At 38.2% G+C, this 24501-nt stretch overlaps 1 protein-coding gene across 1 annotated transcript in view; it reads right to left on the bottom strand.

The window, feature by feature from the left end:
• Positions 1-488: 488 nt before the first annotated feature.
• The window catches only part of LOC128688507 (utrophin), a 59749-nt gene continuing 35736 nt past the window's right edge, over positions 489-24501 (bottom strand). The window contains exons 7-11 of the mRNA XM_070080955.1: positions 23188-23382; positions 22789-22970; positions 18599-18695; positions 11985-12123; positions 489-670 (exon numbers count right to left, since the gene is read on the bottom strand). Of these exons, the coding sequence (XP_069937056.1) occupies positions 504-670; positions 11985-12123; positions 18599-18695; positions 22789-22970; positions 23188-23382 (780 nt within the window). The 3' untranslated portion in view covers positions 489-503. The remainder of the gene's footprint in view (positions 671-11984; positions 12124-18598; positions 18696-22788; positions 22971-23187; positions 23383-24501) is intronic.

The raw sequence follows: 24501 nt of genomic DNA, 5'->3' as shown, positions 1-24501 counted from the left end.
CTAATAGGCAAACAGGTGATTTCTTGTGTTCAGTTGATAGAGAGGAAGGCATACTAGTAAAATAACTAGTATGCCTAACTATTTTGCTAGGCTTAAAAAGGCCTCAACGTGGGCACAATCACCAATGTGTAAACTATGTCCAGACTACTAACTTTGTGCCTGTGTAATTCCATAAATTTTCCAACAAATTTCACACGTATGTTGTCATTACATTCACAAAAAGATTCGCTACAATTTTAGAAGTTTTCTAAATTGCAACACTGCCAAAACTTACAATTTTGGGGGTTAAAGCAGTGAAAGTGTTAAATTCCATTCCAAGTCAAAAATGTAATGAATTTAATAAAACAAAATTTCCTATAACACTGTCACACACTTACAAATTTTTTTCTTGCAATGCAAATATGTTCAAGAAGTCTATGAAGAGGCTGATACTGTATTACATCAAAATTTAGTATCTGCAAAATATGATTTACATAATATCACGTAAATATTTGTTAACTTTGTCAATTTTTCACATTTTTAACTGTAAAGACAAATGACTGAGAGCATTTTTTTGAGCCACGACCAGTGTAACATACCTGCAAAGTTGTCCAGCGTGACTCAGACCATCGGCAAATGTGTGCCCATCGCTCACCCAAGGCATTTAATTCATCTTCCAGAGTTGAATATGCTATAAGGAAAGATATAATTTAAGTAAATTATTAAATCTTTTAGTTGTAATGCTAATGCCAACCAATTGTAAATTATTAAATCTTTTAGTCAAAACGCTAATGCCTACCAATCTCAAACTAACTCAATAAAACTTTTAAAACTAGATGTAGTAACACAATTTTGATTAACACACAAAAGAGATCAATTAAGATCAATTAACTATAATTGGATGATGGATAAGAAAAATGGGGTCATCATCCACTTCCATTCTTCTCATGCAGATAACTTAAAGCTTGAGATATTTTACAAATCTTTTATTGATCCATCAGTTCAATTTGGTGTAGACACCTTCTAAAAAAAATACAAACACTTCTCTAAATAATATCTCATGGGTTGTACATAGGCCCCCCCCCCTTATACGGCAGGTTAGGTTCCAGGCTGTCGCCGGAAAGCAGACATCGCCGGAAGGCAGAATGCCATTTTTTTCCATTTATAAATGCATATAAATGCCAGACAACATGTTGTAAGAGGCAACTAAAATGCCGGGAGCAAGGGGCTAGTAACCCCTTCTCCTGTATATATTATTAAATTTGAAAGGAGAAACTTTCGTTTTTCCTTTCGGGCCGGTGTGTTGAAAGAAAGAAAGATTTAACCCTTTGAGGGTTTCGGACGTACTAGTACGGCTTACGACCCAGGGTTTTTGACGTACTAGTACGCCTAAATTCTAGCGCCCTCAAATCTAGTGGGAGAAAGCTGGTAGGCCTTCATATGAAAGAATGGATCTATGTGGTCAGTGTGCACAGTCTAAAAAAAATCCTGCAGCACACAGTGCATAATGAGAAAAAAAAAACTTTGACCATTTTTTTGGAATAAAACAGCGACTTTGCACTGTATTTTCGTATGGTATTTATTGTTGTATTCTAGTTTTCTTGGTCTCATTTTATAGAATGGAAGACATATTACAGAAATTGAGATGATTTTGACTGGTTTTACAATGAAAGATACCTTGAAATTGAGCTCAAAGTAGCAGAAATGTTCGATTTTTACCAAATTTCAAAAGTAAACAAATCGTGCCAAGCGTGCAATACACGTCAACTGGTGAGTCTAATATTCTTTCACGAGTGCGCCAATAATATTTATACCATTTTTTACACTAATGCAGTAGTCTGCATAACAGTAAATCTTATATTTTTGTGAGAATAAAAATTCAAAGTGGAAAGCAAAAGAATATAAAAGGGGCCTTGAGACGTGACTAATGACCAGAGGAAATGTCATTTTAGGGCCAGGAATGTCTTTCTTGTTTATTCTGGACCCTATTTGGAAATTGGCATCTTTTGAAATTTGTGTGAAATTGGCAAAATTGCTAAATTCTGACCACTGTACTGGATAGTTGAATTTCATAAATGGGTGGTTTCTTGCACCCATTCGATAGAAAAAATGGAGTTCTAGCGAAATATTCATGTTTTTTGTCGACTAGTACAGTGGAATTGGCCGAAAATGGGGCTCAAAGTGGGCAAAATCGCCGATGCGTAAACATCGCCGAGACCACTAACTTTGCGAGAGCATAATTCCGTAAGTTTTCCATCAAATTTCAAACTTCTGGTGTCCTTATGATCGGGAAAAGATTCTCTGTCTTTTCATAAGAAAAAATAATTATATTTTTTTTTTAAATTTGGCCGACCCTGAGAACGAGTTTCGGAGAGGGCCTTTCGACCCTCAAAGGGTTAAAACATCCCACAGAGTTAAAATACACATATAGTACACTCACTATTTACCTTAAAATATGTGTAGTCTTAATATAGGTAGAGAGATGAGTAGTATTTATTTGTAGGAAGTCAGTGTAGGTAGCCGGTAGGTGTAGCCCGCCTGGGCTACACCTACTGGCTACCTATACTGTGGCCCAGAGCCATATTATTAACAGACATACCTTGTTCACTGAATTTAATCGTTTCTAACAACTACCTTTAGTTGCCATCATAAACGAAGGGAGAAGTAATGAATAATTGATGCCGAAAATTGTAAACAAAAGCAGAGTGGGGGAGTGGCTGGGCCAAACGCAGATTCATACATGTTTTCTCTGATGGCTGAGCAGAGAAAACGTAATGTTGTCCCTCCACCCGGCTACCACAGACGTCCACAAGTATTATTATCAAAGAACATATAAAATATGAAATAAATGCCAGACAACAAGTTTACACTAACTTACATTAAGTAGCAATAGAAATAGGCATTAAGAACACAATAAAAGGTAAGATACACACAGATTACACTTATTACTTACCTTAAAATATTAATATTAATGTGTGAGAGGTGAGTGGCAGGATGTTTATTGAATAAAATCAGAATGGCACACCATCATCCTCTAACTTGGCACTTAAAGCAAGAGTCTTACGACTCCTCTTTTTATCACAGCTAAGCTTAGATGCCATCGTCACTGAGAGCCAACAAGTTAACGAAAGAGTAAACGAGAGAGAGAACGAGATACAGAGTTCAGACAATGTAAGAATACAAACTGAACAGGTAGTGGGCGATCACTTGTTGAGGCGAAATAAATGCGTATTAATGTGCGTCTACTTTTAGTCCATTTACGTACGTTTGTAAGAGTTTGTAAAACATTTACCTCAATTTTTTTTATTATAATAATACAGTGGACCCCCGGTTAACAAACTTTTTTCATTCCAGTAGTATGTTCAGGTGCCAGTACTGACCGAATTTTTTCCCATAAGGAATATTGTGAAGTAGATTAGTCCATTTCAGACCCCCAAACATACACGTACAAACGCACTTACATAAATACACTTACATAATTGGTCGCATTTGGAGGTGATCGTTAAGCGGGGGTCCACTGTAATTACTTCAAAATACAAATACTCTTACACTGTGTACAAGTTAGTACAGAATAAACAAACAGCAACACACCATTTTTAGAGTTAATGAAGATATTATTATTATTATTATTATAAAAAGCACTAAACCCACAAGAATCGTGAATTGCTATATATAGAGTGAAGGCATACGAAAAGAATATTTTTCTACAGTTATCCCCCAGTTTGACAGCTGCTTTGTAAACAAATCTCATATTAACGTCAATTTTTATTCGTTGAGTGTATGCATCACGTTTATATTCTATGTAACAGGTTTCATATATAATTTTGAGGAAAATATAATAGATGGATTAATGAAAATGCCTATATTAATGTAAAATAAGACATTTAATGTGCCCAAGAGTGATTATTATTACGTAGTATTGGTGTCATGAGTAGAGAGAGACTTAGCGATTTTAATGTGTACCTGCACACCAGCACGGTGTGCAAGTATATTTAGGTACAGGTACACACAAGTACAATTATCAGAGTATATATGAAATATGCACTAACTTTAAAACACTTGAAATTTTGGAAAGTTTCCTGACATAATAGATATGGTCACAGAGAATGTAAACAAACCAGGTGGGACGCACCGTATTTGAAAGACCGCTTGTCGTATAGCAAATTTTGGTCATAATTTGACATCACCGTATTATCGGAACGCCGTAAGGCAAAACGACGTAAAGCAGGGTCCTACTATATATTAAATACATAATGTGCCTGCTTTAAGAGGACAACCAATAATAAGTTTACCAAAGGGTTATGATCAAGTCTCCTAGATCTTAATTTCTTTTTCAACACATTGGCTGTCTCCCACTGAGGCAGGGTGACCCAAAAAAGAAATACTTTCACCATCATTCACACACAATCACTGTCTTTGCAGAGGTGCACAGATATGACAGTTCGGATGTCACTCCAAATAGCAAATATCCCAAACCCCTTCTTTAAAATGAAGGCATTGTACCTTCCTATCTCCAGGACTCAAGTCTGGCTAATTGGTTTCCCTGAATCCCTTCGCAAAATATTAACCTACTCACACTCCAACAGCTCATCAAGTCCCAAAAACCATTCATCTCCATTCACTCCTATCTAACAAGCTCACACATGTCTGCTGTATTCATACATACATGGCATGCATACATGCCTGTATTCTTATTTACATAATAATAATAATAATAATAATAATAATAATAATAATAATAATAATAATAATAATAATAATAATAATAATAATAATAATAATAATAATAATAATATAATAATTAAACAAATAAAAATAATAGTAATAATGCTGCCTCAGTGTAATAATAATAATATGGCTCCATGAAAAAAAGGGTGAGCCACAGAATAGATGAGGGGAAAAAGAAGGTATAGTAGGTGGTGTTGAGACATGTAGAAAGAAAGAGGTTTATATATAGAGGTAAAAATGTGAATGTACCAAAGTACAGTTGTACCAATAAGTTTGTATAGATGTGAGGCACAGACTTTGATCAGTACAGCAGGAAGGTCAGATTCATGTTTGAGAGCAATGTGAGGCATGAATATTATGCAGTGTTCAGTGTAGGAATTTAAAGGCAGTGAGGTCATGAAGAGAATATGTGAGAGGGCTCAGAAGGGGTTGCTGAGGTGGTTTGAGCATTTATAAAGGATAGAAAAGACTAGGATGATGAAAAGGATGTATAAATTTGGGGTAGAAAGAGTGAGTTGGAATTATCCTAGGAATGATTTTAAAGAAAAAGTAGAGGAGGTCTTGAGTTTTAGGGGCTTGAGCATCAAGCAAGCTTGTGTGAGCATGTTAGAGAGAAGTGAATGGAGACATGTGATCTTTAACCCTTTCAGAGTTTGTCCCATAGATCTATGGCTTTGAAGCCAGGGTCCAAGCCACAGATCTATACGCCATGAGCTCAGCTCACTCAGATAACCTGTGAGCGGTAAATTTGGGCCTAGATATCAGAGAGTACACCTATGTGTTAAGTGTGCACCATTAAACAAATCCTGCAGCATGCAGTGCATAGTGAGAGGAAAAAACTGCAACCGTAAGTTTGGATTAAAACAGCGACTTTGTGGTGTTTTTTCCTATGTTTTTTACAGTTGTATTCACAATTTCTTGGTCTCATTTGATAGAATGGATGATATATTACAGAAATCGAGATGAATTTGATTGGTTTTAATGCTGAAAATGGCTTGAAACTGAGCTCGAAGTAGCAGAAATGTTCAATTTTTGCCAATGTTCATAAGTAAACAAATGACGTCATGCGTCTAATACATATCAGCTGGTGGGTCTAATATACATTCACAAATGTGCTGATATTATTTATACAATTATTACAACATTGCTTAAGAGTAAATCTTCTATTTTTTGGTGTGAACAAAAATTCATTATGTGAATAAAAAATCAAAATGGAATTCATTTGTAAAGCCTGAAAACATAACTAATGAACAGAGGAAATGTTAGTTTAGTGCCAGGAATGCCTGCATTGTTTATTCTGAACCCTATTTTGGAATACATTCTGAACTTTGTGTTAAACTGGCCAAATTACCAATTTCCACTTACTTTATTGGATAATTGAAACAGCTGACTGGGCAATTTCTTGTGCTCAACCAATAAAATAGAAGTAATACTTGTGAAATAGCTAAGAATTTGGTTGACTGGAAAATTGTAATTGGCTTAAAATGGGAGTCAAAGTCAGCAAAATTGCTAATGCGTAAATATTGCTGACGCATCCAAATTCGTGCCAGCATAACTTCATCAGTTTTCCATCAAATTTCATACTTTTTATTTTATTACCTTCAGAAAAAGATTCTCTACCATTTCACAAGAAAAAATAACAATTTCTTTTTTTTTTTTTTTTTTTTTTAAATTCTTGGACCCTGGCTGTCACTCTGAGATTTGGCCTCTGCACCCTGAAAGGGTTAATAGATGTGCTATTGAAGTGTGAGCAGGGTAATACTTATGAAGAGATTCAGTGAAACTAGTTACCAGATTCAAGTCCTGAAGGTGAGAAGAGGAAAGCCTGTACTTTGAAGACAGAGTGGAATTATTGCAGTTGGAGGGTAATCTGAAATGTGATGTCAGTACACTTCTCGCAAAATTGTGATTAAATGAATGATGGTGAATATATTTCCTTTTTTTAGGGTGATCCTAACCTTGAAAGCTGGCCATTGAGGTAAAAAAAAAATTTATATTTTAAAACTCTTTGTTATGAAAAGCATTTCAGGCAGGCAGGCTAAAACTAGTACATATTTACAAACTACTTAATACTGGTAAAAGCATTTAGAAAAGGATTTTTTTTTTTAACTTTCAGGCCATCTCCCACCAAGATAAAGTGACCCAACAAAGAAGAAAACATTTTCACCATCAGATGACCCCCCAAACTGCAACATCTCACCCCTCCTTCAGAGTGCAGTCATTTTATCTCCCACCTCCAAGACTCAAGTCCAGCTAACCAATTTTCCTGAATCCCCCATAAATGTTACTTTATCACACTCCAACAGCACATCAAATCACAAATACTACTTCCCTCCACCACTCCTATCTAACATGCTCACACATTATAGATGCTTCATTTTATGACTACAGTGGAACCTCAAAAATCGAACGTATCACATATCGAACATTTCGAAAATAGGACCATTTTTTCGGACAAACTGTGTCCCTATTATCAAACGCGCCCCTATTTTCGGACCGCTGGGTACAGGACCTGTCTGCCACCCGCTCTGTCCACGTCCCCGCGCAGGCACCGTGAGCAGTCTAGCTTTGTTTATGCTTGAGTGAACACTAACCTCCCTATCTTCCAGATGCCATCACCAATCTTCAATAAAGGTAAGTAAAAATGTTATTTTATATGTATTACTATACATGTTTATAGAGGCGCCACAGATATATCAGATCACTTTCTAGTTGTAGCTACACTGAGAGTAAAAGGTAGATGGGATACAAGGAGAATAGAAGCATCAGGGAAGAGAGAGGTGAAGGTTTATAAACTAAAAGAGGAGGCAGTTAGGGTAAGATATAAACAGCTATTGGAGGATAGATGGGCTAATGAGAGCATAGGCAATGGGGTCGAAGAGGTATGGGGTAGGTTTAAAAATGTAGTGTTAGAGTGTTCAGCAGAAGTTTGTGGTTACAGGAAAGTGGGTGCAGGAGGGAAGAGGAGTGATTGGTGGAATGAAGATGTAAAGAGAGTAGTAAGGGAGAAAAAGTTAGCATATGAGAAGTTTTTACAAAGTAGAAGTGATGCAAGGAGGGAAGAGTATATGGAGAAAAAGAGAGAGGTTAAGAGAGTGGTGAAGCAATGTAAAAAGAGAGCAAATGAGAGAGTGGGTGAGATGTTATCAACAAATTTTGTTGAAAATAAGAAAAAGTTTTGGAGTGAGATTAACAAGTTAAGAAAGCCTAGAGAACAAATGGATTTGTCAGTTAAAAATAGGAGAGGAGAGTTATTAAATGGAGAGTTAGAGGTATTGGGAAGATGGAGGGAATATTTTGAGGAATTGTTAAATGTTGATGAAGATAGGGAAGCTGTGATTTCGTGTATAGGGCAAGGAGGAATAACATCTTGTAGGAGTGAGGAAGAGCCAGTTGTGAGTGTGGGGGAAGTTCGTGAGGCAGTAGGTAAAATGAAAGGGGTACGGTAAGGCAGCCGGGATTGATGGGATAAAGATAGAAATGTTAAAAGCAGGTGGGGATATAGTTTTGGAGTGGTTGGTGCAATTATTTAATAAATGTATGGAAGAGGGTAAGGTACCTAGGGATTGGCAGAGAGCATGCATAGTTCCTTTGTATAAAGGCAAAGAGAATAAAAGAGAGTGCAAAAATTATAGGGGGATAAGTCTGTTGAGTGTACCTGGTAAAGTGTATGGTAGAGTTATAATTGAAAGAATTAAGAGTAAGACGGAGAATAGGATAGCAGATGAACAAGGAGGCTTTAGGAAAGGTAGGGGGTGTGGGGACCAGGTGTTTACAGTGAAACATATAAGTGAACAGTATTTAGATAAGGCTAAAGAGGTCTTTGTGGCATTTATGGATTTGGAAAAGGCGTATGACAGGGTGGATAGGGGGGCAATGTGGCAGATGTTGCAAGTGTATGGTGTAGGAGGTAGGTTACTGAAAGCAGTGAAGAGTTTTTACGAGGATAGTGAGGCTCAAGTTAGAGTATGTAGGAAAGAGGGAAATTTTTTCCCAGTAAAAGTAGGCCTTAGACAAGGATGTGTGATGTCACCGTGGTTGTTTAATATATTTATAGATGGGGTTGTAAGAGAAGTAAATACGAGGGTCTCTTGGCAAGAGGCGTGGAGTTAAAAGATAAAGAATCACACACAAAGTGGGAGTTGTCACAGCTGATGACACTGTGCTCTTGGGAGATTCTGAAGAGAAGCTGCAGAGATTGGTGGATGAATTTGGTAGGGTGTGCAAAAGAAGAAAATTAAAGGTGAATACAGGAAAGAGTAAGGTTATGAGGATACCAAAAAGATTAGGTGATGAAAGATTGAATATCAGATTGGAGGGAGAGAGTATGGAGGAGGTGAACGTATTCAGATATTTGGGAGTGGACGTGTCAGCGGATGGGTCTATGAAAGATGAGGTGAATCATAGAATTGATGAGGGAAAAAGAGTGAGTGGTGCACTTAGGAGTCTGTGGAGACAAAGAACTTTGTCCTTGGAGGCAAAGAGGGGAATGTATGAGAGTATAGTTTTACCAACGCTCTTATATGGGTGTGAAGCGTGGGTGATGAATGTTGCAGCGAGGAGAAGGCTGGAGGCAGTGGAGATGTCATGTCTGAGGGCAATGTGTGGTGTGAATATAATGCAGAGAATTCGTAGTTTGGAAGTTAGGAGGAGGTGCGGGATTACAAAAACTGTTGTCCAGAGGGCTGAGGAAGGGTTGTTGAGGTGGTTCGGACATGTAGAGAGAATGGAGCGAAACAGAATGACTTCAAGAGTGTATCAGTCTGTAGTGGAAGGAAGGCGGGGTAGGGGTCGGCCTAGGAAGGGTTGGAGGGAGGGGGTAAAGGAGGTTTTGTGTGCGAGGGGCTTGGACTTCCAGCAGGCATGCGTGAGCGTGTTTGATAGGAGTGAATGGAGACAAATGGTTTTTAATACTTGACGTGCTGTTGGAGTGTGAGCAAAGTAACATTTATGAAGGGATTCAGGGAAACCGGCAGGCCGGACTTGAGTCCTGGAGATGGGAAGTACAGTGCCTGCACTCTGAAGGAGGGGTATTAATGTTGCAGTTTAAAAACTGTAGTGTAAAGCACCCTTCTGGCAAGACAGTGATGGAGCGAATGATGGTGAAAGTTTTTCTTTTTCGGGCCATCCTGCCTTGGTGGGAATCGGCCAGTGTGATAATAAAAAAAAATAAAAAAAAATTACTATACATAATTAAAACATATAGTATTTGTTGAATGTAAAACTGTAATTAATCTCTATAAAATGTATTTTTTGTGTGAATATTTTTGGGTTTCTGGAACGGATTAATTGTATTTCCATTATTTCTTATGGGAAATATTGCTTCGAATTTCAGACTTTTCGAATTTAGAACTAGCTCCTGGAACGGATTAAGTTCGAATTTTGAGGTTCCACTGTATACAGAGGTAATGAAGGATGGGTGAGGATGTTGCAGTTTGACACATCATTTGAATTATGATGTGCATGCACTTCTGGAATGACAGCCAGGAAATGAGTGGTGAATGAATTTCAATTCTTTGGAACACAATGTCTTAGTGCTACCAGTCAATACTTTCTGGCATTTTAAAAATATCATCAGGACACTAGAGAATAGTTAAAATAAAGTAATATGCAAATAGAAAAGAGTAAGGTGATGAGAGCATCAAATGATTTAGATAAAGAAAAATTGGATATCAAATTGGGGAAGAGGAGTATGGAAGAAGTGAATGTTTTCAGATATTTGGGAGTTGACGTGTCAGCGGATGGATTTATGAAGGATGAGGTTAATCATAGAATTGATGAAGGAAAAAACGTGAGTGGTGCATTGAGGTATATGTGGAGGCAAAAAATGTTATCTATGGAGGCAAAGAAGGGAATGTATGAAAGTATAGTAGTAAGAACACTCTTATATGGGTGTGAAGCTTGGGTTGTAAATGCTGCAGCGAGGAGGCGGTTGGAGGCAGTGGAGACGTCCTGTCTAAGGGCAATGTGTGGTGTAAATATTATGCAGAAAATTCGGAGTGTTGAAATTAGGAGAAGGTGTTGGTAGACAGCAACCGCCCAGGGAGGTACTACCGTCCTGCCAAGTGAGTGTAAAACGAAAGCCTGTAATTGTTTTACATGATGGTAGGATTGCTGGTGTCCTTTTTTCTGTCTCATGAACATGCAAGATTTCAGGTACGTCTTGCTACTTCTACTTACACTTAGGTCACACTACACATACATGTACAAGCACATATATGCACACCCCTCTGGGTTTTCTTCTATTTTCTTTCTAGTTCTTATTCTTGTTTATTTCCTCTTATCTCCATGGGGAAGTGGAACAGAATTCTTCCTCCGTAAGCCATGCGTGTTGTAAGAGGCGACTAAAATGCCGGGAGCAAGGGGCTAGTAACCTCTTCTCCTGTATATATTACTAAATGTAAAAGGAGAAACTTTCGTTTTTCCTTTTGGGCCACCCCGCCTCGGTGGGATACGGCTGGTGTGTTGAAAGAAAGAAAGTGTGGAGTTAATAAAAGTATTAGTCAGAGGGCTGAAGAGCGTTGTTGAGGTGGTTTGGTCATTTAGAGAGAATGGAGCAAAGTAGAATGACATGGAGAGTGTATAAATCTGTAGGAGAAGGAAGGCGGGGTAGGGGTCATCCTTGAAAAGGTTGGAGGGAGGGGGTAAAGGAGGTGTTGTGGGCAACGGGTTTGGACTTCCAGTAAGTGTGCGTGAGCATGTTAGATAGGAGTGAATGGAGACAAATGGTATTTGGGACCTGACAATCTGTTGGAGTGTGAACAGGGTAATATTTAGTGAAGGGATTCATGGAAACCGGTTATTTTATATAACGGGACTTGAGTCCTGGAAATGGAAGTACAATGCCTGCACTCTAAAGGAGGGGTTTGAGATATTGGCAGTTTGGAGGGATATATTGTGTATTTTTATACGTATATACTTCTAAACTGTTGTATTCTGGGCACCTCTGCAAAAACAGTGATTATGTGTGAGTGAGGTGAAAGTGTTGAATGATGATGAAAGTATTTTCTTTTTGGGGATTTTTTCTTTTGGGGGTCACCCTGCCTCAGTGGGAGACAGCCGAAGCGTTGAGGAAAAAAAAAAAAAGAGCATGTGACCCCTAAGCATAAATATATAATATATGAAACATTTTAATAACAACAATGTTTTAATATTAAACAATAAGAATATGGAGCCAATATGCAGAACACACACTTCATCTGAAGCACTAAATGTTATTTTATTAAAGATCTGTCTATAAGACTGATTTCTCTTTCAATACACTAGTACATACTCACCACTTTCTGAGCTAGTTTCATCTACAACCACTACCATATTGGAGAGTGAATTAATGTTTGACTGTTCATTTTCTAAATCTTGTTGAAGGTTTTGATGAGCCAAAATTTGTTCTCTTAGGGCTTCTGCTGTTGGTCCAACCTGAAGGAGGTTAATGTTAATATAATATTTACCTTTCAGTATTGTACTGTACATGCTTTAAGATATATACCAAAGATTTTTATTTTTTTTATCAAATTTTTAAGACCAAAATATTGCAACTCTCTAAGAAACAAAAAGTTTTAATTAATTATTCTCAGTTGAGGCCTGGTTACAGACCAGGCCATGGGGGCTTTGATTCCTGAAACCCTCTCCAGGTATACTGAATGTCCAGTGAATGAACTGATATCTGCTGCACTAGTTTAAATTATAATGCAATTTTGATCACTCCAAACAGCCAATATCCTAGACCCCTGTACTTCTCACCTCCAGAACTCAAGTCCGGCTAACCGGTTTCCCTGAATCCCTTCACACTCCAACAGCTCGTAAGATCCCAAAAACCACTCGACTCCATTCACTCCTATCTAACATGCTCACATATGCCTCCTGCATGTCCAGGCCCCTTGCACACAAAATCTCTTTTACCCCTTCCCTCCATCCTTTCCTAGGTAGACCTCTACCCCTCCTCCCCTACCCTACAGATTTATACACCCTCCAAGTCAACCTATTTTGCTCTATCTGTTCTAAATGACCAAACCACCTCAATAACCCTTCTTCAGCCCTCTGAACAATACTTTTAGTAACTTAACACCTCTTCCTAATTTCCACACTACGAATTCTCTGCATAATATTTACACCACACATTGCCCTTAGGCACAACATCTCCACTGCCTCCAGCTGCCTCCTCACTGCAGCATTTACAACCCATGCTTCACACCCATATAAGTGTTGGTACCACTATACTCTCGTACATTCCCTTCTTTGCCTCCATGGATAGTTTTATGTCTCCACAGATACTTCAATGCACCACTCACCTTTTTTACTTCAATAATTCTATGATTTACCTCATTCTTCATAAACCCATCTGCTGACAAATCTACTCCAAAATATCTGAACACATTCACTTCTTCCATACTCCTTCCCTCCACTGAGATATCCAATTCTTCTTTATCTAACTCATTTGATACCCTCATCACCTTACTTATCTGTATTCACTTTCAACTTTATACACCCTCCTAAACTCGTCAACTAACCTTTGCAACTTCTCTGTATAATCTCTCAAAAGCACAGTATCATCAACAAAAAAATAACTGTCAACTCCCATTTTGTATTTGATTCCCCATAATTTAATCCCACCCCTCTCCCCAACACCCTAGCATTTACTTCTTTCACAACTCCATCTCTAAATATGTTAAACCACCATGGTGACAATACACATCCCTGTCTAAGGTCTACTTTTACTGGAGAGCAATATCCCTCTCTCCTACACACCCTAATCTGACCCTCACTCCCCTCATAAAAACTCTACAGCATTTAGTAACTTACTACCCCTTCCATACACCTGCAACATCGCTTCCCTATCCATTCTATCATATGCCTTTTCTAAATCCGTATATACAATGAAAACATCCCTACCTTTATCTAAATATTGTTCGCTTATATTCTTCAATGTAAACACTTGATCTACACATCCCCTACCCATTCTAAAGCCTCCTTGTTCATCTGCAATCCTGCTCTCTGTCTTATCTCCAATTCTTCCAATAATACCCTTACCATACACTTTACCGGTATACTCAGTAAACGTTTTTTTTTTTTTTTTATGAGTCAGCCATCTCCAACGAAGGCAGGGTGACCCCAAAAAGAAAGAAAATACTTTCATCATCATTCAACTCTTTCACCTCATTCACACAATCACTGTTTTTGCAGAGATGCTCAGAAACACAACAGTTTAGAAGCATTTACGTATAAAGATACATAAACATATCATTCCACACTGCCAATATCCCGAACCCCTCCTTTAGAGTGCAGGCATTGTACTTCCCATTTCCAGGACTCAAGTCCGGCTATTTAAAAATAACCGGTTTCCCTGAATCCCTTCACTAAATATTACCCTGCTCACACTCCAACAGATCGTCAGGTCCCAAATGCCATTCGTCTCCATTCACTCCTATTGAACACGCTCACGCACGCCTGCTGGAAGTCCAAGCCCCTTGCCCACAAAACCTCCCTTACCCCTTCCTTCCAACCTTTTCGAGGATGACCCCTACCCAGCCTTCCTTCTACAGATTTAAATGGTCTCCATGTCGTTCTATTTTGATCCATTCTCTCTAAATGACCAAACCACCTCAACAAACCCTCTTCAGCCCTTTGACTAATACTTTTATTAACTCTACACCTTCTAATTTCCACACTACGAATTTTCTGCATAATATTTACACCACACATTGCCCTTAGACAGGACATCTCCACTGCCTCCAACCGCCTCCTCGCTGCTGCATTCACAACTCAAGCTTCACACCCATATAAGAGTGTTGGTACTACTATACTTTGATACACTCCCTTCTTTGCCTCCATAGATAACGTTTTTTGTCTCCACATATACCTCAACGTACCACTCACCTTTTTTCCCTCATCAATTCTGTGATTAACCTCATCCTTCATAAATCCATCCGCCGACACGTCAACTCCCAAGTACATATCTGAAAACATTCACTTCTTCCATACTCCTCCTCCCCAATTTGATATCCAATTTTTCTTTATCTAAATCATTTGATACCCTCATCACCTTACTCTTTTCTATGTTCACTTTCAACTTTCTACCTTTACACACACTCCCAAACTCGTCCACTAACCTTTGCAATTTTTCTTTAGAATCTCCCATAAGCACAGTATCATCAGCAAAAAGCAACTGTGTCAATTCTCATTTTGTATTTGATTCCCCATAATTTAATCCTATCCCTCTCCCAAACACCCTAGCATTTACTTCTTTTACAACCCCATCTATAAATATATTAAACAACCATGGTGACATTACACATCCCTGTCTAAGACCTACTTTTACCGGGAAGTAGTCTCCCTCTCTTCTACACACCCTAGCCTGAGCCTCACTATCCTCATAAAAACTCTTTACAGCATTTAGTAACTTACCACCTATTCCATATACTTGCAACATCCGCAACATTGCTCCTCTATCCACTCTATCACATGCCTTTTCTAAATCCATAAATGCAATAAAAACTTCCCTACCTTTATCTAAATACTGTTCACATATATGCTTCAATATAAACACTTGATCTACACATCCCCTACCCACTCTGAAACCTCCTTGCTCATCCGCAATCCTACATTCTGTCTTACCTCTAATTCTTTCAATTATAACCCTACCGTACACTTTTCCTGGTATACTCAGTAAACTTATTCCTCTATAATTTTTACAATCTCTTTTGTCTCCCTTCCCTTTATATAAAGGAATTATACATGCTCTCTGCCAATCCCTAGGTACCTTCCCTCTTTCATACATTTATTTAACAAAAGTACCAGCCACTCCAAAACTATATCCCCCCTGCTTTTAACAATTCTCCCATGATCCCATCAGTTCTATCTGCTTTACCCCCTTGTATTCTACCTAATGACTCAAGCAACTCCCCCACACTAACATCTGGCTCTTCTTCACTCCTATAAGATGTTATACCTCCCTGGCCAATGCATGGAATTAATGCCTCCCTCTTTTCATCAACATTTAACAGTTCCTCAAAATATTCCCAGGCCATGAGGCCTGGTTTCAGACTGGGTTGTGGGGGCATTGACCCCCAAAACCCTCTCCAGGTATCTTCCCAATACCTCCAACTCCCCATCTACTAACTTCTCTATTCTGTTTTTAACTATCAAATCCATTCATTCCCTAAGCTTTCGTCAACATACTGATCTCCAAAAATTTTTCTTATTCTCAGCAATATTTGTTGACAGCACCTCACCCACTTTATCATTTGTTCTCCTTTTGCATTCCCTCACCTTTCTCTTCACCTCTCCATATACTCCACCCTTCTTATATCACTTCTGCTCTGTAAAAACTTCTCATAAGCAACCTTTTTCTCTATTATCACACCCTTTACCTCATCATTCCACCAATCACTCCTCTTTCCTCCTGCACCCACCCTCCTATAGCCACATACTTCTGCTCCACATTCTAACACTGCCTTTTTAAAACTATCCCACCATTCTTAAACCCCCCCACTACTTATACTCTCAATTGCCCACCTTTCTCCCAGTAGTTGCTTATATCTCACCCCAACTTCCTCCTTTAGTTTATAAACTTTTACCTCTCTCTTATTTGCTATTGTCATTTTCCTTTCGCTCCATCTACCTCTTACTCTAAATGTAGCAACAACTAAATAATGACCCAATATATCTGTTGCCCTTCTATAAGCATGCGCATTCTGAAGTCTACCCATCAACCTTTTATCCAACAATACATAACCTAGCAAACTATTTTCATTACATGATATATCATGTCTTGTACACCTATGCTCTTTTTCTTAAAAATATGTATTACTTATTACCAAACCTTCTTCTGTACAAAGTTCAACTAAAGACCCCCCCCATTTTCATTGTCCCCTGGCACCTAAACTTACCTACTACTCCCTCCACAACAGTTTTACCCATTTACATCCCCCACCACAAGCACTCTCTCACTTGGTTCAAAACTCCCCAGGCACTCATTCAACATCTCCCAAAATCTTTCTCGCTCTCCTCTACGCTTCTCTCTTCTCCATGTGCATAAACACTTTCTATAACCCACTTTTCACATCCCACCCTTTTATTACTCCACATAATCTTTGAATTTATACATTTATATTCCCTCTTTTCTTGCCATAACTGATTCTTCAACATTATTGCTACTCCCTCCGTAGCTCTAAGTCCATTAGAAACCCCTGACCTAATCTCATTTATTTCTTCCCACTTAAGTTTTCCTACCCCCTTCAGCTTTGCTTCACTAAATGCCAGGACATCCAGCTTCTTTTCATTCATAACATCCACTATCATCTCTTTCTAATCTGCACTACATCCACACACATTCAAATGTTTCAACTTAAAGGTTTTCTTTTCTTTATTTTTATTAAGCTGTATGGGAAAAGAAGTTACTAGCCCATTGCTCCTGGCATTTTAGTTGACTTTTACAACACGCATGGCTTACAGAGGACAAATTCTTATTCCACTTCCTCATGGATATAAAAGGAAAATAATAAGAACAAGAACTATTAAGGAAATTGAAGGAAAAACTCATGTGAGTGTGTGTATACATCAATGTGTACATGCATGTGTAGTATGACCTAACTGTAAGTAAAAGTAGCAAGATATACCAGCTATCTTGTGTGTTTGTGCGACAGAAAAAGGTCATCAGCACTCCTACCATCAACTAAAACAAATACAGGTTTCCATCTTATACTCATTTGGCAGGACAGTAGTATCTCCGTGGGTGGTTGCTGTCTACCAACCTACTACTTTTGGAGTGAAAAAACAGGAAAAACTGGGTTGCATTCATTCGACCTCCATTTCTAAGGCCTGGGGGAAGCAAGTTGTTGACTCGGTTTAAGAATTTACTGGTATTTCTTTCATAACATTACTGGAATAGAATACAAGTTGATGAACTGGGTACATATGCAACACCTCAATATCTAAACTTTGAAGATGTTTTACCAATCAGTGCCATTTTCAATTCAATGCAGCTCATCGTTCCACAGAATGCAGGAAGTGTGAGCATGTATGACCTTCAAAATCACTAACAGTCACAACAACTTCATACAGAAGTGTGAAGATATAGATGATGTGGCACTTAGGAACTTCTTTGCCAACCTTTGTCAAGTGTGGACTTCTCATTCTCACCTTAGCATCAGTCACAAATATCCTCTGTTCTCTCTGGAACTCTTGTCCTCTTGACATGGGCACTTACTGTCCAAAATGGTAACACGTGGCCTCCACTTGTGGCCTCTGTCTTCACTGAGTTACGAATTCTACACTATTTTCTCTTTTAATAACTTTTTCACACTTAGTTATCAATCACCAACATATTCAACAATGATACCAATGCAGCTAGGGTAGGTAAATGACTGTTTAAGGCACAAGAATGTGTAATTATGTATTACACTACCCATGTGAGTAACTACAGTCACAACCAACCACCACCACCTCCCACCCATACTCTAACTACAATTTCAACCCAAATTTTCTTAGTAATTATAAGAGTTTCATGCCTAATTGTCTTCTTGGCATCTCCAGCATCACTTTTATTTCTTTTGAGTGCCATGATTATTATCCACAGATCAATCAAAGTGATGAAATGAATCAAAATAGAGATCAATAACCAGTGAGAGACTATTGTATGGTATGTAGTTTGTTGACACCAGCAGTGATGTATGACCTCCCCACACCAAAACAATGGCTTGACCTAAGGAGTAGGGAATGCTCCATAATGATAATGTACAACATTAATGCCACCCTTGCATGCCTTAATGGTAATGAAAAAGTAAATGACTGCATGACTTATGAGGGTTTACTGCACATACTATAAAAAAAAATAGTTTGTTGTTTAATATTATTAATGAACTACTGTACCATTATAAATCTTCAATGTATATACCTGACTCATATTGGCAATGCGATCTTCAGTGTCGGTCAACCATTTTTTTAGACTTTCTAGCTGCTTCTGCTGAAGACTCATCAACTTCTCATGTAGGCTGTAACAAAAAATTATACAAATTGACCAAAGCTCTTAATGAAAAAATGAAAAGAATAATTATACTTTAACCAATCTACAACCATCACAACTTTTGAGGAGGGTGGAATTTTCCTGATTTAACCCTTTCACTGTTGGTGCCGTAGTACTACTGCTTATCAGCCAATGTTGGTGCCGTAGTACTATGCCAAAATTCTAGTGGCTTCAAATCTAGCGGGAGAAAGCTGGTAGGCCTACATGTGAGAGAATGGGTCTGCTTGGTCAGTGTGCACAGTATAAAAAAAATTGGGGAGCCAGTGGTGCATTGTGGGAATGCCACTTCAGTAGTCTTTATTCAGCATGCCTAGCAGTAAGAAATATCTGACTCCCTGGCGAATTTGGGACTCTCTCTTCCCAAGTGTTAGTTCTAACACAGATGGAAGTGTCAGTGAAGATGAACTTCATGGTTTTGAGGAGTTTGTGACTGAAAGAAATGCCTGGGATACCAGATACAGATAGTGAAAAGGGAAGGCAGCTTGGGTGGTGGGGAAGACAGCTTGGGTGTTGGGGAAGGCAGGATGGATGGTGGGGAAGATGGTGTGGGTGGTTGGGAAGACGGTGTTTAAGTTTATTCAGGTATACACGAATACAGTTACAGTGGACCCCCAGTTTTCAGCTGGTGAGGAAATCATACAATTCAGATTTCAAGTACTTTTTTCGGCGAAATTTCCCCCTAGGTTTCGTACATCGGCTCGGAAATTAACGGTACCAGACGTGTCCACTTGGGCCACTCACACATTTGTGACTCATTCTTGGACACATTAAATGTCTTATTTAAAGTTAATATAGGCATTTTCATTAATCCAACTATGATATATTTTCTTCAAAATTATGTAAGAAACATGTTACATAGCATATAAACATGCAATGTTTATATGTGATGTATGTTTAATAATAATCACTCTTGAGCATTTCATTAATCCATCTATGATATTTTCTTCCAAATTATACTATAAGAAACACGTTACATAGCATATAAACATGCAATGTTTATGTGCTATCGAGGGGTGGGGTCAGGTGGAGGGTAAACATTACGTTTTCTCTGGGGTCCAGTTTCAGAGAAAACGTGCATGAATCTGCATTGTCCTAGTAACCGCCCTTAATAGTACGTAAGGCTTTGGTTTACAATTCTCGGCGTGAATTATTCATTACTTTCCCCCTTTGTTTATGATGGCATCTAAAGGTAGTTGTTAGAAACGATTAAACTCAATGAACATGGTATGTCGATGGTAATAATATGGCTGTAGGCCGCAGTGTATGTAGCTGGTGGGTATACACTGGGATGTAGTCCCTGTGGGACTATAAATACTACTCACCAACAAGAGTCTTTAATAAAGGTATGAAATGTTCGTTTATCATTAAAATTAATCATTTATATGTATATTTCATTGTTTTCTGTATGTAAACCTATAGTTATTCTCTATAAAATATCTTTTTGTTAATATATTTGGGTGTCTGAAACTGATTAATTGGATCTACATTATTTCTTACGGGAAATATTACTTTGGTTTTCGACCATTTCGGATTTCAGCCAACCTTCTGGAACGGATTAATTACGAAAACCAGGGATCTACTGTACAGGATTATCACACACAGCAGCATGTGTAGAGAACCTAGGATAACCCAAGAAAGTCAAAGTGACTTATTTCCAGAGTGGGTGGTGGGGAAGACAGTGTGGCTGTGGGGAAGGCAGCATGGGTGTGGGGAAAACAGTGTGAATGGTGGAGAAGGCAGCGTGGATGGTGGGGATGATGGTGTGGGTGGGGAAGGCAGCATGGATGGTGGGGATGATGGTGTGGGTGGGGAAGACAGCATGGGTGGTTGGGAAGACGGGGTGTAAGTAAGTTTATTCGGGTATACACAAATACAGTTACGCAGATTATCATACACAGCAGCATGTGTAGAGAACCTAGGATAACCCAAAAAAGTCAAAGTGACTTATTTCCAGCATGGGTGGTGGGGAATACAGTATGGGTGGGGAAGGCAACATGGGTTTGAGTAAACAGGCTTTGTAAATAAATGGCTATTGTGCGGTTATTGTGGATATATATATACATTATGCATTATATTGGTCTCACAGGCCACAAAAGTTACTTGAGAAAATAAAATATTAGAAAAGAAAAAAAAAAGGAATAAAAATAAAATAATATTACCGAGTGAGCGGCAGTCAGCGATGTTGCCGTAAGCGGTTCACTTTGTCAACTTCATACCTTTATATCTTGGTAGATACTGATCACAAATTTTTTCTTTTCTTTTAAAACACTCAGAAAAATATTCTTAAGATTTCGTTAAGAAAAAAAAAAATTTCGAATATTTTTCGACACTGAGAGCAGGTTTGTGATCAGAGGTCTCGACAGCAAAAGGGTTAAAGAAGTGAATGTGTGAAGAATCGTCTAAAGAACAATGCTTCATACTTCTGACAAATTCTTTCATTTCAGTGCAAGAAACACTCAAATGCTTCATGAATGTTACAGCCTAAAAACTGTACTGACTTTTAAGACAAATGTTTACAAGTAATACTATTAGTGTATTAGTGTAAATACTAGTCACAGATTATGAACAATTTAATTTAACTAGTAAAATTTAAAATACATTTTTTATACTGGTCTCTAATATTATCTTTACAATTTTTGTAGTTTGATGTACAATAATATAATTCAGATTTACAAAAGACAAAGTTTAAAACTTTTAATGAAAAGATAAGAAATATATATTTATATATTAAATACTGCATGTAAGATTTACGTACAATATATAATGCTTACAACATTCAAAACTCCTAAAATACAAATACAATTATAATTCAAATTATTTTAAATATCTTTTTATTTATGTATTAAATACTTTATGTAAGATTTACATACAGTATATAATGCTTACAACATTCAAAACTCCTAAAATACAAATGCAACTACAATTCAAATTATTTTAAATATATTTTGACTTTAAATAACAAAAAAGGCACAATACCGTGACTGGAACGATACACAAATGACGGCCGACTTGTTGAAAAAAAAAATAAATAAAAGAGAGAAGCTTACGACGACGTTTCGGTCCGACTTGGACCATTGACAAAGTCACACTAACCAGAGGTGGAGCAGGACGGCTATATATAGGCAGGAAGAGGTGGTGGTAGTAGTAGTAGTAGTAGTAGTACAAGAATTGTATATAATACCGTGGGCATCTAGCTCTCTTGCAGTGCTCCCCTTCCTTTGTATTTGACTGGCTCGTCTTCCTTATTTCCCACTTCTACCACTACCTCTTCTTCTTCTACTACTACTACAACTACTGATGAAATTAAGACACATGTGCGGCATCTGGTTGTCTTTGTTGTGGACGTTTCGCCATCCAGTGGCTGGCTGGATGGCGAAACATCTACGATGGGGATGCCCAGGTGTTGTGCATGTGTCTTAGTTTCATCTTGTCGGTATTATATACAATTCTTGTACTACTACTACTACTACTACCACCACCTCTTCCTGCCTATATATAGCCATCCTGCTCCACCTCTGGTTAGTGTGACTTTGTCAATGGTCCAAGTCGGACCGAAACGTCGTCGTAAGCTTCTCTCTTTTATGTGCAGGTTATTTGTGTATTCTGACTTTACATACTGTGGCATGCAAAGAGTATGTAACCTTTATTTGGCGCATGTACACACCATCATTGAAAGGCTACCTCACCAACCAGCAAACCAGTACTAAGAGTCGGATGATGGAGCCCCATCGTCCGATCAGTACCTAGGTTCAGCCAATGAGAAAGTGTGTCTGGCAATTGTGGATGTGACGTGGTCACCACTCACTTGTCCACCCTTGTCATTTCCATTCTAGAGCTGGTTGAGCACGGTTGTCCAATGTCTCCAGGCTTTGTCTTTGCATTTGATTAACCGTGTCGTACACATACATTTCTAACTGTATATAGTGTACATACTTGTCAATACTTGCTATTTTTCTTGAAGGAAAATATATTTCGAAGTCATTCAGCTGTGTTTCTTCTGCTCCTTGTGTCCCTTTACACCCAGGATAACAGGCCTTATTGTGCTGGGTTGTAATACATACCTTGACTGCCGGTCCATAGCTTTGACTCGTAGCTCTTCCCAGCGTGTGTTGAGGAGCTTCATCTGCACTCTCACTTCCTCTTCTTCCTCTTCCTCCATCACCCCTTCTCTCATCAGCCGTGAACCTTCACCAAGTACATCACCAATGCCGCCCTGCTTCGACGTCAGCTCCAACATTAATTCCTTAAAACAATTTTATAATTTAAAAGAAATAGTAAACAAGACTGGATATGCTTGAGCATTATTAGAGGTATCATGAAAGAGATACAGCAGATACTGCTTCTCTCTCTTTTCTTTTTCTGTGGGGAAATGTGGCAGGAAAAAAAAAATGATTTCATACCACAACATAAATTAGACATTTACTATTTATGAACTAATAAGTATAACTACTATACTGTACCTCTAAATCATGAAATTGTTCTTTCACTGCTTCAGTTGTTTCAGCAATTGGGGGCATGGCAGCCAATCGATCCTCTGCCCCCAACAACCATGTCAACACTTCCTCTAGAGTACGCTGGTATTCACTCAAACCAATACTGGCTGTAGAAAGTGGGCGGGCCTTAGCAGAAATGCAAGACGTATCCTCAACGCTGCCCTGCAAATAATAAAATTATTTTTTTACTGAGTAATAATCGATGGTTAGTGCATCAGTAAAGTAGAAAATGCTTTTGGAGTAAACTTGCATGGATTTATCATATCAAATTTGACAAAACCCTGTAAGGTAAAAAAAAAAAAAATACATTACTTTTAAATTTTACTCCCTATGTAGTAATTCTATGCTGTAATTGTTTACCATTTAACATTTTAATACAAGAAAATACGCTATTAATATGAAATTTATATTACTGTTAAAGGTATGGTAAAGGAGCAAAATCACCACCAAAAACAAGGTTGCCAATTACTCCAGTGCCAAACTAAAATCAAAGTTTAATGAATTCATTACTCTGCACTGAACATCATATATCCATATATTACATTATTTGAGCCACCATATGTCTTCCATTCAGCAGTCATATTTGGTCTGTTGATGTATAAATTCCTTTAAATAATATTTAGGCTACAAAATACAGTGGACCCTCGACCAACGATGGCATCGTCTAACGTTAAATCCGACTAGCAATACATTTTAAAGCAAAAAATTTTGCCTCGACTAGCGCTAAAAAACTCGACCAACACGATTCGTTCCATCCGAGACGCGTCCACATGTGGCCAGTGTTTACAAGCCAGCCAGCCACCGCGGTCCCATCCAAACATACAATCGGAACATTTCATATTATCACAGCGTTTTTAGTGATTGCACCTGCAAAATAAGTCACCATGGGCCCCAAGAAAGCTTCTAGTGCCAACCCTACAACAAAAAGGGTGAGAATTACTATGGATATGAAGAAAGACATCATTGATAAGTATGAAAGTGGAGTGTGTGTCTCCGAGCTGGCCAGGTTGTACACAAAACCCCAATCAACCATCGCTACTATTGTGGCCACAAAAACGGCAATCAAGGAAGCTGTTCTTGCCAAAGGTGCAACTATGTTTTCGAAACTAAGATCGCAAGTGATAAAAGATGTTGAGAGACTGTTATTGGTGTGGATAAACGAAAAACAGATAGCAGGAGATAGCATCTCTCAAGCGATCATATGTGAAAAGACTAGGAAGTTGCATGAGGATTTAATTAGAAAAATACCTGCAACTAGTGGTGATGTGAGTGAATTTAAGG

This window comes from Cherax quadricarinatus, unplaced genomic scaffold (assembly GCF_038502225.1).
Source record: "Cherax quadricarinatus isolate ZL_2023a unplaced genomic scaffold, ASM3850222v1 Contig1338, whole genome shotgun sequence".
In the NCBI taxonomy this organism is placed as follows: domain Eukaryota; kingdom Metazoa; phylum Arthropoda; class Malacostraca; order Decapoda; family Parastacidae; genus Cherax; species Cherax quadricarinatus.
The sequence above is the reverse complement of the archived record's forward strand: the minus strand, read 5'-3'. Positions and strand labels throughout refer to the sequence as shown.